The sequence below is a fragment of the Erpetoichthys calabaricus genome, chromosome 18 (genome assembly GCF_900747795.2).
Source record: "Erpetoichthys calabaricus chromosome 18, fErpCal1.3, whole genome shotgun sequence".
NCBI classification, from domain to species: domain Eukaryota; kingdom Metazoa; phylum Chordata; class Cladistia; order Polypteriformes; family Polypteridae; genus Erpetoichthys; species Erpetoichthys calabaricus.
The window spans coordinates 14,616,263-14,642,252 of record NC_041411.2 but is presented as its reverse complement, the minus strand read 5'-3'; the positions used below and the strand labels follow the sequence as shown (position 1 = coordinate 14,642,252).

At 38.9% G+C, this 25,990-nt stretch overlaps 1 protein-coding gene across 2 annotated transcripts in view; it reads left to right on the top strand.

Moving 5' to 3' along the window:
• limk2 (LIM domain kinase 2) overlaps nucleotides 1–25,990 on the top strand; it is a 50,953-nt gene extending 24,963 nt beyond the window's left edge. The window contains exons 1-15 of one of the 2 annotated variants that reach the window (XM_028824906.2): nucleotides 1,050–1,208; nucleotides 1,406–1,541; nucleotides 7,611–7,720; nucleotides 7,859–8,047; nucleotides 10,114–10,219; nucleotides 12,404–12,624; nucleotides 15,918–16,104; nucleotides 16,271–16,357; nucleotides 17,996–18,127; nucleotides 19,110–19,166; nucleotides 19,344–19,409; nucleotides 19,881–20,058; nucleotides 20,662–20,717; nucleotides 23,682–23,839; nucleotides 25,089–25,990. In XM_028824906.2, the coding sequence (XP_028680739.1) occupies nucleotides 1,207–1,208; nucleotides 1,406–1,541; nucleotides 7,611–7,720; nucleotides 7,859–8,047; nucleotides 10,114–10,219; nucleotides 12,404–12,624; nucleotides 15,918–16,104; nucleotides 16,271–16,357; nucleotides 17,996–18,127; nucleotides 19,110–19,166; nucleotides 19,344–19,409; nucleotides 19,881–20,058; nucleotides 20,662–20,717; nucleotides 23,682–23,839; nucleotides 25,089–25,248 (1,845 nt within the window). In that variant the 5' untranslated portion in view covers nucleotides 1,050–1,206 and the 3' untranslated portion in view covers nucleotides 25,249–25,990. Of the gene's footprint in view, nucleotides 1–1,049; nucleotides 1,209–1,405; nucleotides 1,542–7,610; nucleotides 7,721–7,858; nucleotides 8,048–10,113; nucleotides 10,220–12,403; nucleotides 12,625–15,917; nucleotides 16,105–16,270; nucleotides 16,358–17,995; nucleotides 18,128–19,109; nucleotides 19,167–19,343; nucleotides 19,410–19,880; nucleotides 20,059–20,661; nucleotides 20,718–23,681; nucleotides 23,840–25,088 lie in introns of those variants that run through there. The other variant, XM_028824905.2, reaches the window with a different exon arrangement.

The window sequence follows — 25,990 nt, the reverse complement described above, 5'->3', positions numbered from 1 at the left end:
GCGTGATTAAATGATTTAGACAAAAATGTCATGAAATTGAACGTTGCTCCCGCTCTCATTTTTTTGAACACTTCATGAAAACCGTTCATTATCCTACACGAGGTCTGGAGGTCTCCCAGCATGCTTTTAGTGAGTGGTGCTGTAATATGCAAATGAAAGATTAGCTTCCCTTCTCATCCATATATGCCTGCTCAGTTTCATTCTTGGATAAACATTTTTTAAGAGAAATATCACAAATTGGGGTGGAGTTTTTGGCAACTTTGAGCTTCTCTAAAGCCCTCAACTTTGGCCATGTTGTGGGTTACATTTTGATTAACACAAGTAAATAAGAAGTTCTCTGTACTGACCCTGTAAATGTGTCGAACTCTTTTTGTGTGATTTTTACGTTTGGACTGTTCAGAGTTGTGTGAAGTTTTCATTTTGATAAACATGTTCAGTTTTACCTGGACAGACGTGTCCCCTGACCTGTATGGAGGAGGACTGCCCTGCCCATATCTAGGGTTGGATACTGTAGGTTATAAAAGCAATTGGTGTTACTATTAGCCTGTTAATTCTTAATATTGACACAATGAAAAGGAAACAATTAAAGGCAGTCCATCAACTCCTGGAGTCTGATACGCGAATCTCTCACTATAACAAATCCTGCATTACTGACGTTAAGTTTGTTTTTTCTAACCATCTGAATTATTGCTGTAAAGATGCTATTGTGTGGGTCATTTTAGATTTTGTACGTGTGTTTCTTAGGTGTTTTTAAAATCTAAAGTTTTTTTTTTCTTTTTATTGCCTGCTCATAAGCTGCAGTCCTTTTCTTTTTGATGAGGCCTGCAGTATAATTGAGAAACACGCTCTGTTTTCTTGTGCACATTTCTGATGGCCAAAACTGTGAGCTTTGCATTCATGCTGAGTCACATTTCAAACCTTTCCAAGGACTTTGTGCCTTGCTTAATTTTTTTTTTCTCCCTTGGTGCTTTAAGAGGATTATTGGATGTTTAGCCCCCCCCTTCCTTCCTCCCCCAAAGACTTGGTCAAATCTTTGTTTTCGTTCAGATTTGAGATCAGTGGTGAAGCAGGTCTTAATTGTGTTTTTGTTTTTCCTCTCCAAGTGAATAGAAGCTGTTCTGATTCATCCGCTTGCACGCAAAGCTAGGAGGTGGCAGATCTTCGGCGTGTTGAGCTGCAGGCGATGCCTTCCCCCACTCCTTATGCATGTGTGTTTTAGCGATTTGCTTTTTGGCCGTATTAGAATGCAGTGGAATGCGTTCAGCTCAACGGTTTGGTTTTACTGCTACTTTGCCTATTTCATTTTGGCTTTAAAAACTGGGATTTTCTTGGAATTCTGTAATGATTTATGTAAAAACACTTCATAATGTGGTTGCTTTTTAACTTTTTTTATATTTGCTTCCAGGTGTTCAGAATGTTGCGATCATTTGATTAACTGGTATTATGAGAAAGATGGCAAGCTGTACTGTCGTAAACACTACTGGGAAAAGTTTGGCGAGTCCTGCCACGGGTGCTCCCTGCTTATGACTGGCCCTGCAATGGTGAGTGTCTAGTAAATGAAGTGCACCAATGGACACTGATTAACAATGCAGGGTGGTTGGGCCTCCGTAACCTTCATAGTTTTTAGTTGTTTCATTTTCCTGCCTGGTTAACTTTTACGTTTAGCATTGTTACACACTAACAAGAAAACTGATAGCATTCAAGGCTGAATTATGACTTTCTCCTCATCGGTGAGGAATGCAGTACTTTTTGACTACTAAACAAGAATGCATTTCTTTCTGCAGGTTTGTTAGTGTTGTTCTGTGCATGTGTTTTGTAATGTGAATAAAATACAAAATGTTCAGTGAATGCAGACAGTGAACCTTTTTGACAATCCTATATAGATTGAGGTTTTTACCTGTTTTGTATAGGAATTTTGAGAAAAATTAAGCTGTTTGCAGAGATCTCATGTCATTCCTAGTGCACATATCCTTGTGCTTTCTGGTGGCAGGAATGTGTTTCCTTCAGAGTCTTCTGGTTTTGTTTTTGATTTTTTTTTTTTTTAAATTACCATCTTAAGTGGTTTCATGTTAAATGCTGCCTTGAAATCCCCGCTTCTTAATTAGCCCCTAATTAGGCTATGTTTACATTACAAGCCTCATTGCTTATTTCCAATTTTTTGCCCCGATAGGGTTTGCCTGTCTTGATGGTTCAAGTGACCTGTTGTATTTTAACTGTAATGTGAACACATCTGTCCTCCAAACAGCACACATGCACACATTGATAACATTTGTGCACAAATCATCTGCATCACCAACAAGAAGTCATATTTGTCATAAAACTGCTGGTATTAAAGCCGACAAAATGGATGTGTAGTAGCTAGCATATGCATCAAATATTGCTCTGGAAAAAGGTAAACAGTTCATCAGCTGTATGTGATTAGGTCGAAATGGGGGGGGGGGGGGAGACCCAGATGTCTTCACCGAGAGATGTGTGGGTACGAGAAAGTAGCCAACAATGACGGGACTACATCTGTACATCTGTAGCTCTCCTCCATTGTTGTGTTGCTGTGCTGCTGGTGCCAGCTGATGGCTACGGGGCTCAGCCTGTGTGTATAGGCAAAAAAAAAAGGCATTAATTCCAATCTGACCATTCACATTAGTGTCACATGGCCGTGAATCAGATCAGTCTCTGATCACATATGAACAGGACTCAAATCTGATTTGAAAGGATAAGAGTACTATGTCCACACAGCCATGAAAACAACAGATTTGTGTCACATTAAAGGATTTCAGTCACTTCAGCCTGGTAATGTGAAAAGTCAAAGCTGCAGATCCTTGACTGAAAATCTTTGTGTTTTCTAAAAGAGGTTTGTGGCTTCTTAAACTGCTTTCTGTACCTTTGCTGCTGTTCTTTGCAAACCTTCACTTAATTTAATCTGGTTATCCAGATGTCTAATGTCTGGAGGATGTCTGCATTTAAGGTTGTGCCAGTGCTTTTATGCCTGTGTGCTATTGTGGAATTGTTTTACTAGCTGTGCTTGTGTCTATCATAGTGACTAATTTAGTTAAAAAAATAATAAAAATGGATGGATTGAGCAGATGATAATCAGCCTGGGCAGCTTTCATTTTAAAGGTTGTGTAATAATATAGTAAAGCGTTAAAAAGGGGCAAAATTTGCAAGCAACCCAAAAAACTCCAAGTCTTTTAGAACTGATTTTTTTTTTTTGCCATTTGTTTTTTGGGTATATTTTTGTGTGTCACACAGTGACAGGCATGTGCCAAGAAAGCGAGACCTTCTGTTTTTACAGTAGTTTTCAAATGGCTGCTGTTTTGGTGGGTGTTGCAATAGAAGAGAGTGAAGCAGTGCTGTTCTAGCTTTTACTTTGGTGGTCTAATATTGTTTTCAAATATATAAATTTTAATATTCATGTATAGTGTACATTGATGGGTGCAGTGTGAGCCTGTGCTGCTGCGTTGCTAGTCCACAATCTGTGGTTCCTATCCCAACTGGTCACTGCAGGTGGAGCTTAATCACTCTCCTTCTGTCTATGATGGTGTGTAATGTACTGTGGTTGCCTGTTCAGTTAATTAGGTGTGCTTACCTGTGCTTCAATAACCTGATTATTCATAAATTCTGGACTAAAATGGTATGTAAACCCTCATTCTGGTTAGAGAACTGGATTATTGACCTCTGAGAAACCTAGTTAACAGAGGTAGATTTCTGTTTGAATAACCAGATTGTGTCCATGTAAACCCTTAACCAGGTTACTGTTAAGGATTTCGTAGTCTGCACCTGTCTGTTGCACTCTGTCAGCTTGCGCATGTATTGGCCTTGCACTTACTTTCCACAGTCACAGATAGACACTTCCACAAAGTAAACATATCGAGAGGCAAATGTTCGGGCGATCGCATTATACCTTCTCCTAGCTAAAATGATCTATCTCGGTATTTCAGAAATTGTTAAATTTATGTTGATTTGCTGAATGTGCAGGGCTAAGCTCAGTAACACAATCTCAAGAGCATTAAGGTAACATGTTAGGCCAGACTTATACTTCACACGACGCGATGCATGCTGCAGCGGACACTCCTACTACGCAAGCGTTGAAGTGTTTATACGCTTACTTTACATAAATCTGGAGGAATCCGCCAGGTGGCAGTGCGAGATATTATCACAGTGAGAACATGTTTGGCTTCTCTGTGTTGTGAATTGCCTAGAACACCCATTAAATTCCGATGACACCTTACTGCAATATCTCTGAAAAGGATGTTTATTGATTAAATCCAGGGATGTGTCCATTCCAGCAAGCATTGGGCACGAGTAAGAAACAATCCCTGGATGATGCCTCGGCTCATCGCAAGATGAATACAAGCACACACATACAATAGCGTCATTTTAGTGGCACTAAATCCCCAAATCTGCATATCTTTGGAAGGAAACTGGAGCACACTGAGGAAACCCAGCAGGAAAACATGTATACTGCAGGCTGGGAATATCCGCGACATGACTCCCTGCAAGACAGCAGCACTAACGCTCCGCCACTGTGTCACCCCATGTGTGTAATTAACAACAGTATTCATTATTTAAACAAAATTACTGATTTATCTGTAAAATGTAATATACATACTTTAATGCTTTTCATCATGAAAGTGATAAGTATAAATCTAAGGATTCTAAATGTGCAGAGAGTTGGAATATCATACATTTAATGTGCTCAGTGTGGCGATCTATTGCTGGCGATTCGCTGCTGTCAGGAGCAGAGGAAGCCCTAGGGAAAAAAGCACAGAAGACGGTATGTAAGAATTTTAAAACGTATCGTGTCATTACAATCGGGAATATGCAACGCTTGAATATAAAAGTACAATGAATACATCTGTATGTCGGCATTTTGCTTCACCACATCGAACCATTTATCAAATATCTAAAGTGCGCACACCAATCTCGTAGGATCCGCAAAGCGGCTTTCTGCCACATGCAGATAGTAAACAGAGACTCTGATGTCACATTTCAACTTTTAGCACACTGCGCCCCCCGACTTTTTGCTGGTACTGCAACTCACGCACGCGTCGCGTTAATTTCTGAGGACCTGCTCAGAGGACGCATCAAATGAACGCTCAGAACGCGTGGCAGCCATGATGCGGGCACGTATGCATTCTGAGCGTGAAGTATAAATGAGCCCTTAGAAGTAATGAGCGTTGCATTGTCTGATCACTTTAAAGTAATAGATAGATAGATAGATAGATACTTTATTAATCCCAAGGGGAAATTCACATACTCCAGCAGCAGCATACTGATAAAAAAAATATTAAAGAGCGATAACAATAATGAGTAACCTAACGCAATATTTACATTACTGAAGTAAAAACACAGGTTGTTATTCCAGCGGCACTGGGTGTAAAATAAGATTAAGAAACCAGGATTCTGATTTAGCCATATTAATCATTTTAACTCGATTATGTGTGTGCATGTAAATGTAATTATTGTGCGAGTGAACCTGCAATGGACTGCTGCCCTGTCTTGAGTTGGTTTGTCTTATGCCCAGCACTCCTGAGATGAACTCCGACTCCACAAAACCCTACAAGTGGACTAAGACGACTGGGAAAATACATTAAATTACAGGAAATTATTTTTAGTAGGATTAGTTTTTTCACAATAGTTAATTTCTCTGTCTTGTATTTTAGTCAACTGAGGAGACATACCAGCGTGATTTTTTTTTTTTTTTTAAACATGACAAGCTTGACATGATTGGACTTCTCATTTGTATGTGAAAATAGAAGAGAAAGTGTTAATAAATAAAAAAAATAAATAAAAAAAACTTTTTATTGAAAATAGACAACCTGGTGAATAGAAAACAAAAGCAAATAAGAAAACCACTCACTAACATTCTGCTAATTTTGTTTAAAACTCTTCTAAAATCTTTGTTTTGATTAAAATTTAAATCTTTTGTTGACGGTTTGCCTGGTTTATAAAATGACAGGCTATGTGCATATTTTAAATGTGTTAATAAGAGCATGGGTGGGGAGAAAATCTCACCGTTGTGTACATTTTTTGGTTGGATGATAATACTCAAACAAGTTATTTTATTTTCTTTTGTATGAATTATCACAGTGTATTTATGTGAAAAGTATGTATTTGTGTTAATTTTAAATACACTTCACACATCTTTCATTTGCATACATGGTGTGTGTGTCTCTTTATGTATATGTATGTGCGTAGATACATACTGCATACACACACACACAAACACACACCATGTATACACATTTTACTTGTTGTTCTTTCTCCCACGTTTCCTAAGCCAGTAATTATTACCAGAAGAGTCCAAAGTCTCTATCCAAATTGTTTATTTCTCCTTTGCCTTATGTTGAACGTGCTTTTTGTGGCTTGACCTCGGTGGTCTACTCAGTTGACCCCTCAACAATTCAGCCTTCTGTACACATACAATTTTTTACTCCTTGTATGAAGCACCGAATTCAGATAAATGCAGGGCATCTTTTTGTTTTCCCAAAGTACAGTAAATGTAAGTGACATTTTATTTACTTTATTATTCAAATTGCCCATTTGAAGGAAAGACAGTTCATTTTTTTTGCTTCTGTAATATTGTGACTAAGGATGGCCGTTCCACTGAAAGCCAAATTGTTTTAAGGAGATTTACCAGCAAATGACATTCTTAAGTTAGAAAGAATGAAATAGCAAGCACAAATCTATCATGGTATGCTTATCGCATAGGGTATTCACCATAGAAGAACAGAGTTAAGTATAGTTGTTTATTATACATACATTAGCCTCCTATTAAGTGTAACCATTTAGCAGACTTGAAGGGCACAGGTTGCCACGATGTAATTGATTTTAAATATTAGTCAAGTGGGAATTCAATAAAAACAGGGTACATATACTGTACCCCCACCCTTGTAATTCTAATATTAGTGTTGACATCGGTGCAGCAGCATCCAAGAAGGATTAGTCCACACTGTGTATACGTAAGCCAGTACTTCATGTAATCAACAATTTATGGCAGTCAGTGAAGCCCGCATCCTGGGCAAACTGTTTTTTACAAAGGTCTGCGTAGCATTGCTGCATGTCTTGATGATGACACTTAAAATCTCTGGGTGCCTCTGTTCCTTGTCTCTCTTAGGTCAGATATGGAGAATTCACTACATTACAGTGTTATTTACAGGTGCAGGGCTGTTGGACCCAACACTGTGGGTGGAGTGCTGTGCCATCTTGCTGATTCAGTGAAGATGATTAGATTTGCCATAACAGACAGAGGCATTTATCTGTGTTTACCTTTGTAATGACTCAGTTGTTTGTATTCTTCTTAGGCAGAGCAAGCAATAAGATATGCAAAATGATAACTGTGTTTAGTAGTTGGGTAATCCATAGGGATTTCCAAAGAAATGATAGTTGGAAGCTTAGTGGCATATTTCTGTTATCTTAAGTAAATGTTTTGTGGAGGAATAGCAGGGCACAAAAATAAATCAAATGGGGACTCCCTTTTAGCAGTATTAGCAGTACTTAAGGGTGACCTTGGAACACCAAGGCTTGGTCACTGAACTGTGCACTGTTTTGTGCTGCTTAGACTTACTAGTACTTTGTACTGTGGCTTATTTATTTTATAAATATCATTGTAGGTGGCAGGGGAGTACAAGTACCATCCAGAATGCTTTGTATGCTTGAACTGCAGAGTGGTAATTGAAGATGGAGATACATATGCTCTGGTTGAACGCTCAAAACTGTACTGGTAAGAACAAAAATATTTAATCGTCTTGTTGGAGCTTACTGAAGACTTAATGCATCGTAATTTTGTTGCATTTGCTTTATTTTTTGGAATGACCAATCCCTGTCAGCTTGTTTCTTCCCTTCCCTCTTCAATCCACAGTGGTAACTGTTACGCCCAGATCTTCCTGACTCCTGTGTTTGAGAAGCACTCTGCAGATTACCTCCACGATTCCTTACCTCACACAGTCACACTCATTTCTGTGCCAGCTGCCACCAACGGAAAGAGAGGCTTTTCTGTGAAAATAATTCGTGACTGTTCTGGACCAACCAGCAGTGTTCTAGTGAAAGAGTGAGTATTTGTACTTAATGGATTTGATCAAGTCTAGTAGTACTAGGGTGTTGTACCGTATTAGCCATTATGAATGTCCACCGGGTCTTCAGTTCCATGTAGTAGCGGTACATTTCGGTGTCTTGTATATCTGTAGTACTAGTATCAAGTCTAGCATAAAGAGATGAACTGAAAACATATCTAAGTATAAATAAATTGCCTTTTTCCCATCTGATGTCATTTCAGTCTTTGTAGGTTTTTTTAGTTGATTTAGGTGGCCAGTAACCTTGAGCCAATGCTCTCTGAAGATTAACATGGAAAGTGGATTTGTAATTGGTAGTCTGCAAGATTTCTTCCGTTGTAAAAGCAAAACATTTGGGTTAGGCTGTGGTTTTTCAAGCCCAATTTTCTAGATGTTTGAATACAATTCTATGCTACAGTAAAGATATTTTTTTGGGCCTGTCAACCTTCTTCCAAATTAGATTATCGCCTATTATATAATTTTCAACATTTTTAGTCCTAGAAAGATAAGAGCATAAAGTAGATTATTGAGAACAACATAAATTAATGCTTTCCATCAATGTAACATTTCCCAAATATTATTAGGTCCTGAACTGAAGATCTCTAAACTGCTGCTTTCATTTATAGTATTGGGTCAGTAATGTGTGAAGAATTACCTCCTGACATTTGTCAGTGTGTGTCCTTAAGTGCTTTATATTTTTTCTTTTCTTTTTTTTTACTTCAACAACACTGACCCTGTGTATTCTTTGATGGCTTTAAGCCCGTCTGTCATGTCACCCCTACATCTGCTTATTTTAGTTGAAGTGATTTAGATTCTACAGTCTTTATTTGCCCTTCTCACCTGAAATACGTAATGCAGAGACATGAATTGCATGGAACAGCCTAGACATGGCCTCCCAAGTGCATTATACTATATAAGCATGTCCCCAGGGCTTGTGTTAGCCAACACCAGTCAGCCTTCTCTACATTGTCTAGTTGAGGGAGGTTATGAGTTTACTAGGACTTCCAAACATTCCTTAATGGTTGTAATTCCATTGTAAAGTATTCAAAATGTTTGCTTCCTTTGCTTTAGAGTGAGTGAATGTAAATTCTTCAACTGCATTTGCCACAGTAAAGTCATGTCTAAATTTTGCCCCCGCCTTTCAGTAGGGATTCTACTAACTCTTAAGTTATTTACTAATTCATCTGTTGTAGTGTCATCTACAGATTTAATTAGATAATTCAATTTTTATCTAAATCATTTATAAAGGTGTAAAAGTAATGGGTTAATGTTTAAACTTTTGTATAACTGAAGAATAGCATAGTATGTTGTGTTCTATGCTTAAGCCTGTTTTACAGCCATGTGCCCACTTGTCTTAGATGCCTAACTCCTTGTGGTCTGGTGACTAGGCTGTCATGGAGTTCATTTTTGAAAAGTCAAATGCGTAATATTAATCAAATGCTTTTGTTGACGCCTCCTGATCTTTTCTCACATTAAAGGTAGTGGTCTGCTCACCACGTTTAGCGTCTTCTGTTTTGCTTTCTGTGTATTTCATTTCCTCCTTTGCTCTTCTAATATGATTCGTTTGTTTGTTGCCCATTCCACCACTATAATCTTCTGGTTATATTTTGCCTTAATAGTAATATGCTGCTCCAGCTGTCCTTTGGCATTTCTAATTCTAAACTCACTCCATTGCTTTTTTAGCTGTTGCTGCATCCAGAATAAATGTCCCAGTGTATTTCCTTTGAGGCTTTGCTACATTTGCTGGAAGTTTGCCTTTGTGAAATTATATTTTATCATTATACTGTTTGATAATTTGCACTGCCAAACCACTCAAACTGGATCATTATAGTTTAATGGTCTGTTTTCTGGGTTTTAATTTAGTGTCAGTTTTTAATGTGACACTGAACCATCTGGAGGTGGCGCCTGGTTTTCATTGCTTAGTATTATAATGTTGCTTACAGTAGAGGGCACAGAGTTGTACTTTGTGAACTAATCACAATGTGACCATTGGCCTGAAGTGAAGGGTTTTGCACTTTATTGAATCTGAAAATTATATGGTTTTGTTCTTCTTTCATTTATTTAGAGTTAGAGGAATGCATATCAGTCCTGAGGTGCGTAATGCAATTCATGCTGGAGATCGGATCTTGGAGATCAATGGAGCCCCAGTCCACACTTTACTGGAAGAGGAGGTAAAATGTTTATTGTTAAAGGTGCCTGCATAACTTTATCCATGCACTTTGCCTTTTTAACCAGCCTGTTAATTATGTGCTAACATTAAAATGATTTTGGTCTGTGAAACGCTGTGGGCTCTGTTGGAATGTGCATTCTGTGTCTTTTTGATCTGTGCTACGCAGTCTTTGCAACTATGGTGTGCCTCATTTTGAAATTGTTTTTGGTGCCGATATGACATGCTTTGCTTTGTTCTCATCCAAGGCACAATACGTATCCTTCCGCATCCTCAGCATTCGTTGCAGATATATAACAACATCCCCGTCTTTTTTTCCCTTTAAATTTTTAAAAATGTGAACAATTCAGTCATAAAAAACACCTGATACAGTGTTCATCATTACCCATATTTCCCATTGCACTAGTAAAATAGAAATTGTGAAAACAAGAGCAGACAAAAGAAAGATTTGAAATCGAATACGACTCTTGAGATTAAAAAAAAAAAAAGCTTTGCCTATGAAAGGTTGACATATTTTGTAGTCTATGATACAGCTGCCCTTGATACTTTGTAAGCTCACCAGGTTGGAATAAAGATTACTCAATAATGACCCTTGGGAATGGGTGTTCTCTCTGGGGTAACTGTGACAAGGGGGTACAAGACGTTTGTCGTCTTATGATAGTTCAGGATTCAGTGAAGTTTGCTTTGGGCGCACAACTATGACATATGTGGCCAAGGGAGGCTGATGTCTGACCATATCTCTCTAGGAAGAGTCTGATCCTACACAAATTTTAGGTAGCAGGAAATAATAAGCTTGAGGTTTTTCTAGAAAGTTGATTGTTTATCTGGACATAGTTCTTTTCCAGGGAGATATGTTACATCACTCATCCAAGTAACTTTCTAGAATTTCCTTACCTGGATTATTGAGCATGCATCGAGACAGAGCTTGAGGTTTGTGTTGGATACTGGCTTTTAATATTTATATTTATATATATATATTTTTTTTTTTTTAATCAGATGTGTATATTGATAATATTCGTTAGATGAGTCTATTGGATCATTTTTAGCTTTTTTTTTTTTTGTTTGTTTTTTTTTTTGAGGTGTTATTAGAGTACAGTAAATGCTGCCATGTTTTAATGTACATTTGTTAGGGCCTTAAAATAAAAATGAATAATGAGTAATATATATATATATAATGAGTTTGAATGGGGCATTTAAAGGTTACTGAAATTGTAGTCATATTGGTAAAAAAAATATTTGTGTATTCCATGTATAATTAAGCACATATTGTCAGAAATCCCTGAGGCCCACAGTTTAGATTTCTGTAATAAAAGCCCATGACGTGCTTTAAACTTTTGCAGTTTTCTGACTTGTCATTCATGCTTCCAAACTGAACCCAACAAAAAGCTCTGTCTGCTTTATGTGGATTTGGCCTGGTCTTCATACTGGCATTTTCTCTCGCAGTTTGTCTGGTTATGGCCTCTTAATGGGGTATAATTTACATTGCTTGATTTGAAGGCAGTTTTTTGGAAATGAAATACGCTCATTTTCTCCTTGTAAATGACTTCATAAGCTAGTCAAGGTTATGTGCTTTCTGTTGAAAGCAGAGAAAAGTTGTATTTGCTTCCAGTAATTACAGTATCGAGTATCCCATTTTAATTTCTTCCTCAGCTTCCATGTAGACCATACTGTAAACTTGGTCTTTACAAGAGCTAATTATGTGTTAAACGTGATACTTGCCCTTACTTGGATAGGTGATCTCCAACAAGCAGCATGTATGGTGCAGATAGACACCTTTTGTGTGATGACTTGTCTGCTTTCATTTTTCTTACTCCAGTGTAGTTTGTCTTATAAAGCACCTCTTTATAGTCGCCACATAGGTTCAGCCTCCTAACTCTCTACAAAGGCTAAAATTATCTTTGCACAAGACTGCAATTGCCTCTACCAATGTATCTTAAGTTGTAAAGACGATGGCATACCGTATGTCACAGTTCAGACATTGAGCCATGACTAGAAGTGAAGATGAAATCACAGTGCTAAATATGGTAGTCTTAAAGGCATTGAAACCTCATAGAGCATAACATTCTAAAACTGTGCATCATACATATAAGCCTTCCTGAGCTTCACTTCATTGTTTTTCTAGTGAGAGTTGACCGTTCTGAATTTGCACATGTGTCAAATGAAAAAGACGCACACCCTTGTCTTCTAGGTGGAGGACCTGATTCAAAAGACTGACCAGACTCTGCAGTTGCTTATAGAACACGACCCTGTCCGGCAGAGACTTGAAAGACTGCGCCTCCAATCCACTCCATCCTGTCTGGTTGTGCCACCTCCTCCATGTTTGCGGATTTCCACCTCCTCTCATGTGATCTCCGAACTGGAAAATAGAGACGCAGTGAGAGAGGGGACACTAAAGCGTCGATCTGTCAGGTATTTGCATGTGTTGTGTATCACACTAGAACAAGCTCTGATGAGTCAGAGCCCATGGCTTCATTTTACTCCTTGTGTTTCGTATTGCTGTTGTTAAAAGGCTCTGTCAAGGGAAGTGCTGGCTTTGCTTAAACCTCAATTTAGATTTGTGTTGTATTTAAGATAACAGAACAATTTCAGGTGCTTTGTTTCATTTGTGTTACATACGTATAATCCTCTAATAGTCGACACTGATGTGAATAATGGTATTAATTGATAACCAGTGTGAGTGACAGAGTATTTATCTGCCCATGGGAAATCTGCAACATTATATGGGCCTTTTAGGGGGAAAACTAATAATATGACTAAAAACAGCACCAGTCTACACATGAAAAGGTGTTTCTTTTTTGCCCTGTTCTCATGTGATCTTTAAACTGGAAATTGAAGAAGCTTGGGAGAAGGACAGGGTATAATGTTCATCAGTCAGGTGTTTGGTTGCAATTTTTAACATTACACAATATTTTTGTTCCTTTGGGGTTTTTTTTTTCTTCCTTAGGTGTGTATACTTTTGCCATTGTTCTTTTTTTTATGATAGGTCAGTAACTCACAACTGTTTTCAAACTTTAGGGCTGTTAAGGGTCTGCTGATTTAATAATGGCACAAGACTTCATATATTCGGCACTCTGATCCTTCTCTTTGGTTGTGTCAAGTGCTGCAAGGAATTTCACAATCTTCTTGGAATCCCTGTGTCCTTAATTGATGTGAACATTTGTAGATATGCCCAACAGCATTTTTTCTTTAGATAAGAACAATGGAATTTTGACAAATGTGAGGAGGCCATTTAGTCCATTGAGCTTGTTTGGTACAGCTTAACTATTAGCTAAACAATCTCTTATCCAGATACTACTTAAAGGCTGTGAAGATCTCTGCTTCAGCTACATGGCTCAGTAGTTTGTTCCAAATTCTCGTAACTCTAAGTCAAGAAGTGCTTACTGGCTTCAGTCTTAACTGTTATAGTTGTGCTTGAAAGTTTGTGAATCCTTTAGAATTTTCTAGATTTCTGCATAAATATGACCTAAAACATCATCAGATTTTCACTCAAGTCCTAAAAGTAGGTAAAGAGAAACCAGTTAACCCTTTAACCGCCAACTCCCTAAATATTCCCCAAGCCAGGCGAAATCTGAACAATTTTTGTTTTTTTACTTTTTTACATTTTTTTTACATTTTTTACATTTATTCAAGCAGTATTGACCACTAAATGTTGTGCAAGTTGCCAGTGTATACACGAAATCTATAAATGTAACCTGAATTCTCAGCTAAGCAAAACATCTTGATACCAAACCGTGCCCTTTTCAATGGTAGATACTGTCGAAACTGTAAGCGGCCCTTCCACGACAATAAACTTTCATCAACTGCAACTGACGGTCCTGGCATGTAGGGCAACTGAAATGCTTCAAATAAATGATCAATCAAAGGACGTAGCTTGAACAAGTGGTCGCGGTTTGGATCTTTCTTATCTGGCTCGTTTCTGTTGTCATTCAAATGAAAGAATTTCAGCAGCAAAGAGAATCGGTTACGTGTCATGACAGCTGCAAAAATAGGTGTTGCATACATAGGATCTGTAGACCAGTACATCTCAATATCTGGTTTTCTGATTATTCCCATCAACATCAAAATCCCAATGAATTTTTTCATTTCATTTTCATCAGTGTCAAACCAAGCACGAACACGGGAATGTGGAGGTAAATTGGGATTTTTCTCAATAAACTGTGCTGCATACAGATTTGTCTGATGAACAAAATGTCTAATCAAATCAGGTGACACAAACAGCTCATAAAACTGCTCAGCAGTGTAATTGTTTACATCAACAATAAAGCCACACGTTCCCTCAAACGAATGCAGAAAAGGTAGTTCACCACGGGCAGCAGCCCAGCTGAGATGCTGGGGATACACCCACTCAGCGCCGTCATCCGATGCGTCTTCATTCACAATATCATGCAGCGCACGTTGCTGCTCATCACTGTCACTAAAATCTTCTTCAGAACTGCTACAATCATGATCAGAACTGTCCAAAATCGCCTGCAAAGCCTCACTTGAAGTCAGTTTACGTTTCGCCATATTCACAGCTGTTACATGCGAATCACGTCACATGACCGGCCAAAACAACCACAGACTTGTCGAAATACAACGTAGTAATAATACCCACGCCAAACCGTCAGTTATACTACTTGCCAGGCATTCATATAACCACAGGCAAATGTGCCGGATAATTCCGGCAGTATGGCGTTAGCATTAAAACAGCGGTGCCGGATATATCCGGCAGAGGGCGGTGAAGGGGTTAAACAAATGAGACAACCCTGCCATGTACACCATTGTTGTTCAGTGTTCTCCTGATGGTGGACTCATGAACATGAGCATTAGCCAATGTGAGAGAGGTCTTCAGTTGCTTAGAAGTTACCCTGGGCTCCTTTGTGACCTCGCCGACTATTACACGCCTTGTTCTTAGAGTGATCTTTGTTGGTCGACCACTCCTGGGGAGGGTAACAATGGTCTTTAATGTCCTCCATTTGTACACAGTCTGTCTGACTGTGGATTGGTGGAGTCCAAACTCATTAGAGATGGTTTTGTAACCTTTTCCAGCCTGATGAGCATCAACTCCTCTTTTTCTGAGGTTCTCAGAAATCTTCTTTGTTCATGCCATGTTACACTCCCAGAAACATGTGTTGTGAAGAGCAGACTTTGATAGATCCATGTTCTTTAAATAACACAGGGTGCCCACTCACACCTGATTGTCATCCCATTGATTGGAAACACCTCACTTTAATTTCACCTTCAAACTAACTGCTAATCCTAGAGGTTCACATACTTTTGCCACTCACAAATATGTAATATTCGATCATTTTCCTCAATAAATAAACGACCAAGTATAATATTTTTGTCTCATTTGTTTAACTGGTTTCTCTTTATCTACTTTTAGGACTTGAGTGAAAATCTGATGATGTTTTAGGTCATATTTATACAGAAATATAGAAAATTCTAAAGGATTCACAAACTTTCAAGCACAACTGTATGTGTGTTCATTCAATGACTGTTTGTTTAATGTTGTGCCAGCTTTTAATGTTTTTTGTTTGTATAGCCTTGTGTTGTTTCTAACATTACAGTTCAAGTATGCAGGCATTTAATAAACCCCAAATATCATTTAAAAGACACACAGAATAATGAGCACCAAATTTTTTTTTTGCCACAGCCGTGCATTTTTTTTTCTTCATGTTGAACGTCTCATAAAACGTGTTCTGCTTCTGTGTAATTTCTAGACGCAGTAACAGTATTTGTAAGTCTCCTGGCCCGTCCTCGCCAAAAGAACATCCGTCCTTCTCTCGTGACATTAGCCGTTCGGAATCGCTTCGCTCCTCCACCAGCTGCTCTCATCAGATCTTTCGTCCCTGTGACCTCATTCATGGAGAGGTTTTGGGAAAGGGCTTCTTTGGCCAGGCTGTGAAGGTAGGTTGCTTTTGATAAACTCACTTAACTTGATTTGATATGTGCGTGTTTGTGGCTATTGTGTAAATAACATTAGTACTGTTTGTATAGTAAAAGCCAAAGAGGAGAGTTTTTTTCCTCTATACTTTATATTGATTCATGTATTAAAGCTGTGCTCTTCGTGTAGGTCACACACCGGGCCACTGGACAGGTGATGGTTATGAAGGAGTTAATTCGATGTGACGAGGAAACTCAGAAGACCTTTTTAAAGGAGGTAAACTCACTGTGCAAAAGCTTCATCTACCAGATTGTTATTTTAATGGACAATAATCTGACTGTCATTAGACTTCCACCCACTAAACAGTCTATCTCGTTCATTTTTAGGTCTTATTGCCTTATTGATTTTGCCTCCAAAGTTTTACACTAACTTTTCTAAGGTGACATTTTGAAAAATGAAACAATTCAATGAAAATGCAAACCCCTTAGCTAAACCGGTTTTAATTACTGTTATATGTAAATATGTGCATATTTAACTTTATTATTGTCGGTGGAAACTAAGCCAAAACAGATGTTTAGTTACTTATGAATTTTATGTTATTTGAGAGGCTCAACAACTTGTGATGAATAAAAAGCTAAACTCTCTGTGATTTCCCCCCCGTATGTCTTCATCTTTTTGCTGACACACTCTTAATCCTTGATTTTTAAGTATCCTTTCATGTTGCTAGTAAAGTGTGTTACAGTGCACAATCTGGCCACCCATTCAGATCATTTTATTTATTACTTTTTGACAGAAAATAATAGCAATGTTAATTTAGTAACCTGAATGAAAACAAACATTTATTCAGGTTACAGAAGTAGGTGACTGTGTGTGTGCCTCTCCATATGTCGAGTAGAGCACTCAGAATGACACTTGAGGTGACAGGTAACCATTGGATGTGTTTAATATGCCACTCTGACAGCTTTCTCCCATTGTGTCTCCTCACGTCAAAGATCTGGAAATCTCAGTCATGTACGGCCAACTCAGATAATCTGCAGTGGGCCATTGTAGAAGTTGTTGCTTCATTGTACTCGGGGAATTTCTATTCTTGCATTGACCTAGCAGAAAGCTGCACTTTCTTAAAAACAACTTGTTAGACTTGTGTTTCTTGTGAAGTCACATATTTGAAACAAGTGGCCTGCCTTTAATATGTGTGTTAAAAGCAGACACTACTGTTAAAAACCGGTACCAGTTGATACTTGATCATTCACACCAGTGTTGTTTTTGAAGGATTTTAAGGAGGAAAAAAAGATCTAACTCCAAGTGTTTAGTCCCTTGTGATAAAACAGATGAATGTGCAAACCAATGAGTTACAACATTAAACCAAACTTAATTACGGTCAACAAGGATTCCAGTTAGGCAAGGAGTTCATTTTTTGTTAGTAATTCAACATCCCAGGACTGGTATAACAATAACAGAACTCAGGCAGTGCCGCCTTTCAGGAGTTGTTGTTCTATAATGAAAAATCATATAAGCCATTCTTTCCTATTCATCAAAACAACAAAGTAAAGGAGTGCACCCTGTTATTTACCTGGAATCCCATTCAAGGCTGGATTCTGCCCTGTGCCTCTTGCTCCTGGGATTGACGCCAGGTTTGCATTGTGCTTACTGGAAAAGAAAACTTCTCTAAAATTTAATTAACACGTTTCACCTTAAATCTGATAAGTGGCTGTAAAATCACTGCCAACATATTTTTACTTTTATTTTTTTGTTTTTTTCTGCTCCGTCCACTTATGCACTCAATTGGGGTATTAGTAAGGGTGGATAAAACTGGAACAGGGGTATCTTACTGAATTCACTCAACAGTGAAATAGTGTGACTGCTGAGACAAGTTCAAGTCCTTCCTGTGCTGAATAACTAGCTTTGTATTTTTAGGTGAAAGTGATGCGGAGACTGGAAAACCCCAATGTCTTGAAGTTTATTGGTGTGCTCTACAAAGATAAAAAACTGAATCTCATTACAGAGTATATAGAAGGTGGGACTCTAAAGGATTATATCAGAGATGTGGTAAGTGTGTTCATAGATCACCCTGTCAGTGATTAAATCTTCTGATCAAGTATTAGAGATCACTCCTCCCCTTTAAAAATAGCTGTAATTGTCTCCTTGATTGTATTAAACATAATATCTAGCTGTGTAAATCTACAAATTTTAATTTGTTTGCAGTGTTATCATCATGTTGTAAGGTATGAACTGTCGCTCTTTTGTGTTCTGTTCCATAACAGAACTGACTCACTGCTGACGTGTTTCATCTTTTCACTTGAAAAAAGATCAAATCTGAACTAAGATGTAGCAATTTTTCAACAGTGTTTAAATCTGCTAATTAGTTATTTTACCTTATAACTGTTAAACTTGTGTGGTTCAATGTCCATAGTGATCTCCTCATTTTACTGTCCTTTAGGCTTCCTACAGTCAGAAGAGCACAGACAATTGCATATATAACACACAACAAAATCTGAGTATAGATTACCAGAAATAGCTCCAAAAAACTAAACAAAAAGTGTTAGAGAATAGCCAGGCTACTGAACTGGCACTTTAATGTCTGCATGTGTACCATTGATTGAGGGAGATGGTGTAGCAGCACCAGAAAAGTGAGAAATGTCTTCAGACTGTCTAATAACTACTACATGGAGGGACTTGTTAGAGGGTCTCTCAATCTCTTAATGCTGCAGTGACACACTTAATTGTAGAAGTGGGTGTAACAGTTTCTTTTTATACACACCATTTAATATTTTCTCCTGAAGTCCAAAAACTTGTTTTGAGGTTGACTAGGGAACCCTGTCTGACCAAGTCAAGTAGACGTTGGATTCTATCCTGACAAAAGCAGGTTCTGAAAATGTATGTTCTCCGTTTCATTTTGGTGGAACACACAGTGGTCAGTAGATATAGATACTCTGTTCTTGTGCCCCTTTCATTAGAGACCTTTTCCCAAGTGGTCCATGTCAAGGCTAGTAATATATATATATATTTTTTTTTGATTATTCTATTACAGGATCCTTTTCCCTGGAAGCAGAGAGTTAGCTTTGCTAAAGGCATTGCTTCGGGAATGGTAGGTTTCAGCCTTCTGTAAATTCGTTCTGCTTTATTTATTGGGATACATTATGAATCTTAATGTGTGAACAAGATAAGCGAGGCGTAACACACACCTTATCTGTAGGGGGCAGTATGTTAGTGTGTAGTATTGTTCCCATTTATCAAATCAATGACACCTTTTCTTTATTTAAAGGCATATCTGCACTCAATGAGCATCATCCATCGGGATCTGAACTCTCACAACTGTCTGGTAAAACTGGTAGGTGCCTTTTCGCTTCCTTCTACCCCTTTAGGGTTAAATGAACATCTTGTACTTGTTACCAGGCACCGCTCCTGCGATTTTACTTGTAGGCAGTTAAGACGGCAGGTAGCAGGTTTGTTGTGGATTCTTCCCTTTAGCATGTAATGGAGTGCCTAAATAAAAACACCATTTCTAATGTGGCATATTGCCGAGAACTGCAAGGCAATAATATAAATTATAGACACCTTCTCTGCTAATAAGCAGTTTTCTACATCCTAATCTGTCAGTTAGCACATATAAAATGTGATTTGTATGAAAATAAAAAAGATTAGGTAAACTTGAATAATTTTTATGAAGTTTTTATTTATTTATTTTTTTTACTTATTTGAGGCTGTTCATAATGAAACTGAGGCATCCAGACAAAACTAAACATTTTTTTTCATCTCCAAGTCATTCTGATTCTGAAATGTACATTTATTTTTTTTACAGGATAATACTGTGGTGGTTGCCGATTTTGGTCTTTCACGTTTAATTGTGGAAGAAAAGAAAAGGAGTCCCTCTCTGGAAAAGCCGTCTTCAAAGAAAAGAACGTTCCGCAGGATTGACCGGAAAAAGCGCTACACTGTTGTGGGCAACCCTTACTGGATGGCACCAGAGATGTTAAATGGTGGGCTTTTAAAGATCATTTCAGAGCCAAAAGAGGGAGCACAAAGGCAGCAATTGTATGCTGAAAAAGATGCTTTTCAAGTTAGACGTGCTTCTGTTTTTCTTGTGAATTGAAGCCGTGTTGTATCTCAGGGAAGTCTTTCTTGTCCGCCCTTCCTTTGAAGATGGTGCCTTGTTCAAAACTGGAGGTGCATATTATTGTATATCTAGTTGTTCTGTGACGGCTACGCCTGTCTTTGCCTCGAGTTTGGATATGGGTGTAGAATGCATAGGGAACCAGTTGAACCTGTCCTAGACTGCCAATTGTTTTCTGTGATCCACTGCAAATGTGGAACACTTAGGCAAGTTATTCGAGGTTGTCGTCGAGTGTGTGTGTTTTTGTAATCTCACTGCTTATGTCTGTACGCCTTTGGTACTCTGCACCATGTGATCAGGAAGGTTGTGTACACATAGTGTCTTGCAAAGGTGCTACAAGGAGATCGATTATGCTCACAATATTATTTTGTCTGTCTGTTTCCCTTAATAGGACATCTTTATTCAAGTTAGTTTACAAGATCTGCATAACACTACAACTGTTTACACAATTTTTTGTATTTCTTTTCAGGCAAAAGCTATGATGAGAAGGTGGATGTGTTCTCCTTTGGGATTGTACTCTGTGAGGTAAGCTGACATTGAAATGTCACAAATAGTGGCACACAACCACATCATTTACACAGAAGTTTGCATTGTCTAGCCCTAGCAGTTTGGCTTTCCATAAAGGATGAAATGTAAGCCTTGTTGGTTCTTGTGAAATCTTCTGTGTTCTTGCATCATCTCAGACTGCCTAGCAAAAACAAACCACTATTTGACACTTGTGTAGATACTTCTGGAAGAAGCGTCCATATTGCTGTTGCTGTTCAAACAAAATTACCATCTGTTTTATTAGATAATGTTGCACATTTCCTGCTACCAAAGCCCACAGCTTAAGCTATGAACTCAATCTTGTGCCCCTCTGGTTTTATTATTGGTATAATAAAAGCAGAGGCCTGTTTGTATGTAAGGTGCTATCGGACATTGCTTTGCAGCTTGTAAATAAGCTTGCTGTACATGTAAACGCCACATGTGTCAGACAGCTGTAAGATATAGAAAACTTCATAGCACAGATGGTGGATCAAGCCTATATTCGGTGTATATTTACAACACAACAGTCAGAAGAAAGACGACCACTATATGAATATGAAAATCCCATTCAGGACTATCGATACTGAAGAGAATCTCTTTAGGGGCGACATAAAACCACTGCATTACTTTGAACTCCTCTCCCTTAGGTCCGCCTTGAACTACATTCAGCATTTTAGGTGGCTTATGAAAAGTCCACCACATGAATGTAAATGGACAACCCTGATTTAACATGAAACAGCAGATCATCTGAAAATCTGCAGCACTCAACAACAACATTTATTTATATAGCACATTTTCATACAAAAAGTAGCTCAAAGTGCTTTACATAATGAAGAGAAGAACAATAAAAGACAAAATAAGAAATTAAAATAAGACAACATTAGTTAACATAGAAAGGAGTAAGGTCCGATGGCCAGGGTGGACAGAAAAAACAAAAAAAAACTCCAGAAGGCTGGAGAAAAAAATAAAATCTGCAGGGGTTCCAGGCCACAAGACCGCCCAGTCCCCTCTGGGCATTCTACCTAACATAAATGAAATAGTCCTCTTTGTAGTTCGGGTTTTTCACGGAGTCACTTCATGCTGATGGTCATACAGACTTCTGGCTTTTAATCCATCCATCATTGTTGGAACATCATGGTGCTTTGGGTAGATGGTGGTGGCGCACGCCACCACCAACAGGACACCGGAAAAGGAAACAGAAGAGAGAGTAGGGGTTAGTACAGATTTTGAATGAATAGTTATTATAATGAATTGGATATACAGAGTATCAGGATTAAATTACTGAAGTTATGAGAAGGCCATGTTAAAATAATGTGTTTTCAGTAGTTTTTTAAAGTGCTCCACTGTATTAGCCTGGCGAATTCCTACTGGCAGGCTATTCCAGATTTTAGGTGCATAACAGCAGAAGGCCGCCTCACCACTTCTTTTAAGTTTTGCTCTTGGAATTCTAAGGAGACACTCAGTTGAGGATCTGAGGTTACGATTTAGAATATCAGACATTCCGATATATAAGCCGGGGCGAGATGATTTAAAGCTTTATAAACCATAAGCAGAATTTTAAAGTCAATTCTGAATGACACAGGTAACCAGTGTAGTGACATCAAAACTGGAGAAACTCTGCTAAATGCTTGGTGGAGGACAGTGACAGAGCATAGTAGGCAGGCAGTAGAAGACAGACTCCAGTCCACATTAATAAATATCTTCACTTGGGCTGCAAGCTTTATATTGATTGGGAAGAGGTAGCAGAATAAATACAGGAGCTGAAGAAGTGTCCCAAGTGTGTTGCAAAACTAAATTTAATGGTGTCACCACAGTGTGTTGGGGAGTGTATGACGAGTACTGATAACTTAAAAGACTTAATGGCTGGACCACTAAAACACTGTGCAGAGAGTGAGACTTGACCTCATTTAAGTGGTGAAAGCCATACATTTTTTTTATTGAAATGAGAGGACTGTCACCTTAGACTGGGCATCTGGTGTCTCAAAGCCTTTGTATTGTTATATTTTGTAATAGTTTTACAAGTATCATCATGAAGCACCACGTCTTCATTAAATGCCACAGACCACTAAACACCAATCCCTGATTTAGAGAAAGGCAGCAAACTGATTGTATTGTGTGTGTTGGGATTCTTTTTTTGTTTAGGTTGCTCATTAACAAAGTATATCAAATCAAATTAAGGTCTCTCACCCACATTATTTATATACTTTATATATATGTCTTCTATATTATGTGAATAACTATGGAGGATCCAGTAAGTTCCACAAGTCTGTCCTAGGTCTAATTGTGACCACACACACAACACCGCAGCTTTCTGGTGTTCTTTCTGAGAATCGGTGCTCCACATTTGTTTACTTAATGGCAAACGCCTCGCTGCCAGCCGACTAATTCAGCCAGTAAATGCCGGACTGTTCTTTGTGCTCTTTTTCTTTTAAGAGATTCATGTTAATGCCCCACTCTTGTTGTTTAGCAATAAGTTCTCTTGAAAGGATCCCCATGCCCCAACTAAGCACGTGGGTCTCTCTTTACTTGCGAATTGGCCAAAAGCACAGCTTAACAGCAGACCAAGCAATGAAGTAAGGTGATTAAATGTGTTTAGCTGGCGAGTGAGACACGACTGTCCTACTTGCTTTGTGTTCAGGGCTGTGTGGTGGCTTTCCATTCAGTCATTTGGTGAAGGGATCTCACTGTGATGGCTGGCCTGGGCACTAGTGGATTAGCAGTCTTCAGTGCGTGCAAACTGAGAAGCCTTTCTTCAATCCCTGCACTGTTGTGACTGCCCACCGCTCTCATTATCGTCATACTGATTGTGTGAAAGTGTGAGAAGCACTTGATGGCTTCAGCATTCGACTGCCCACACGGCATAACTTGGACTGTTGGCTTGCCACTTCACTCTGCCAAGTGTGTTTTAGGTGATGCTTTGAACTGCAGCTGCTCACGTCATTTGCTTTGTTTTTGACTCCCTAGATCATTGGGCGGGTGTACGCCGACCCTGAATGTTTACCCAGAACCTTGGATTTTGGGCTAAATGTGAAAATGTTTATGCAGAAGTTTCTTCCTCAAGACTGTCCTCCAGCCTTTTTCCCTTTGGCTGTTGCCTGTTGCAGTCTTATTCCAGAAGACCGGTGAGTGCAGTCCTGTGAAAGCGGACCTCTTCGTGTACACGTGTTTAATGTGACTCACAACTTGCCATTTTTCTCATTCCCATGTTGCATTTTAGGTGGTGATTCTTATTTCATTAAAGATTCATTTTTCTCTTTAGGTTTATTACAATTCCCAAACCCTCTGTTATATTGTGAGGGGCCAGTAGATGGCAATTGTTACTGACAATTGTTGTTGTCAGTAACAATTCAGGTTAGTCAGGCTCACTGGAATTTTCAGACTGAATTACCCCAGGTGTCCTGGGATAGCAGTTATGAAGTACCGACCAGATTGTGTAATTTGTTTTATTAGTGAAAACTGGACACTGTCTTTTCAGTATTTTAGATGTTATGCTCCCACCAAACAGCATATACCTCCATCTTGTCATCAGGCCGCCTTTATCAGTGCTTCAATGGCTATTTTCTAGTTTTCCCCAGTTGCACTACAAATATTTTATTCCTCCACAGTCCTGGTTGTATTTTTGAGTGAGACACATTCATTTAATTTCATCAGATGCCACTTGTGTCTTATTTGAATTTCTCTGCCACCTCCATCTTGGTGTACCTCTTCACCTAATCATCCTTTGCCTTTAGACTGACATGCCTAAACCACCTTTCCCCATCACACAACACCTAACGCCTCCAATCAGCATTTGTCTTCGTCCCACTCCATGGCACTTCACACATCTGTCTGATCGTTCTCATCTCTGTTCTTTACATCTTTGCTTTATTTTATGCTTTCATCTGCCTTGTCTCAGGCACATGGAGCATACTCCTCCACCTCACAGTTTTCATTAACTTTACCCTTCAGTGGCAGACAGGCTCATTCAGAAGTCGGAATGGGCCACAGGTTCTGAATTTCTTCCATGCACCTTTCACACTCTTATAACAAACTTGTCATTTTCCCCGACAAGTAGAGCCATATTTACTCTCACAGCACTCTGAGCCCACCTTGAAGGTAATGTTTTTTTGTGACTCGCTTGGAGGAAAAAAAAAAAACAAAACAAACCAGTGAGAATTGACATTCAGTGACGCACCTCAGTCAGTGTGTTCAATGAAGGCCAGGCCTACTCTGTCTCACAGGATGAATTTTCATAATTCATTCTGAACAGTGGTGGTATGCAGGCTCTCCATCTCTACGCTGTAGTGGGGATGGGGGGGGGGGATGGCCCTGTTGTGAAAACGGTGTCCTGTCTGAAATGACCTTTGCCATGGGCTCCCTCTTTGTCTACAGGCCTGCCTTTGAGAAGCTGGACGACTGTTTTGAGGCACTCACTCTCCACTTGGAGCTGCGCATCCCCTTGCCGATGGAGATGGAAGAGCTGAATCAAGGTTTGCACAGAGTACACGGCTCCGCCAATGCTAGCATGCCAGAGGAACCACCATCGTCATGATAGCTGGAATGGGGGGTATTCAGCTGTGGACTTGGGACTGGCTGTCCATGGAACCGTGTTAATCCTGACGGCAACGAGGACATCTTACAATCCTTTGAGATGTGCGAGTAGCCCAGTAGACTTCATGTGTTTGAGGACATAACTCTGTCAGACTGACGCACACCAGCGGGCTGCCCCTGTGTGCTCAGTTGACTACTTTTATTTGTGAATGCTGGAAATATACTGGAAGATTTTTATCGTAGCAAACAAAACAAAAAAGAGCCCTTTGTAGCCAAATGAATGTGCTTCAGGCAGAAGGCGTCTGTGGATCTTGTTTCAGAATTTGCCTCCTGTGCCTTTATTACATTCCAGTGGGAATTTAGATCTTTTTGTCTTAATTTATTTTGCCCCTTATGTAGTTCTGATCCTTATTTGCTGGATTTGCTTTCTTTGTTCTAAATATTTGTAAAATAGTGTTTATATATAATGTACATATGTAGATCATGCATTGCAGCACATGAACATGCCTGTAGGAGGTGCTGTTTGTGTCAGAAACACAGATGCAGGTGCATCCATCATAGAAAACAAATGTGAAGAACCTATCCCATTTTTTGTTTTTTTGTTGTTTTTTTTATTTTGGCCCAAATGTGGTGTTCATTTTAAGGTACTGACTGATGCCTGCAATTGTTTTGATGCTGTGGAACCAAAAAGAGGTCCGCCTGGAAAGGAAATACTGAATAAAAGAGAAAAATGTGGCACTTGA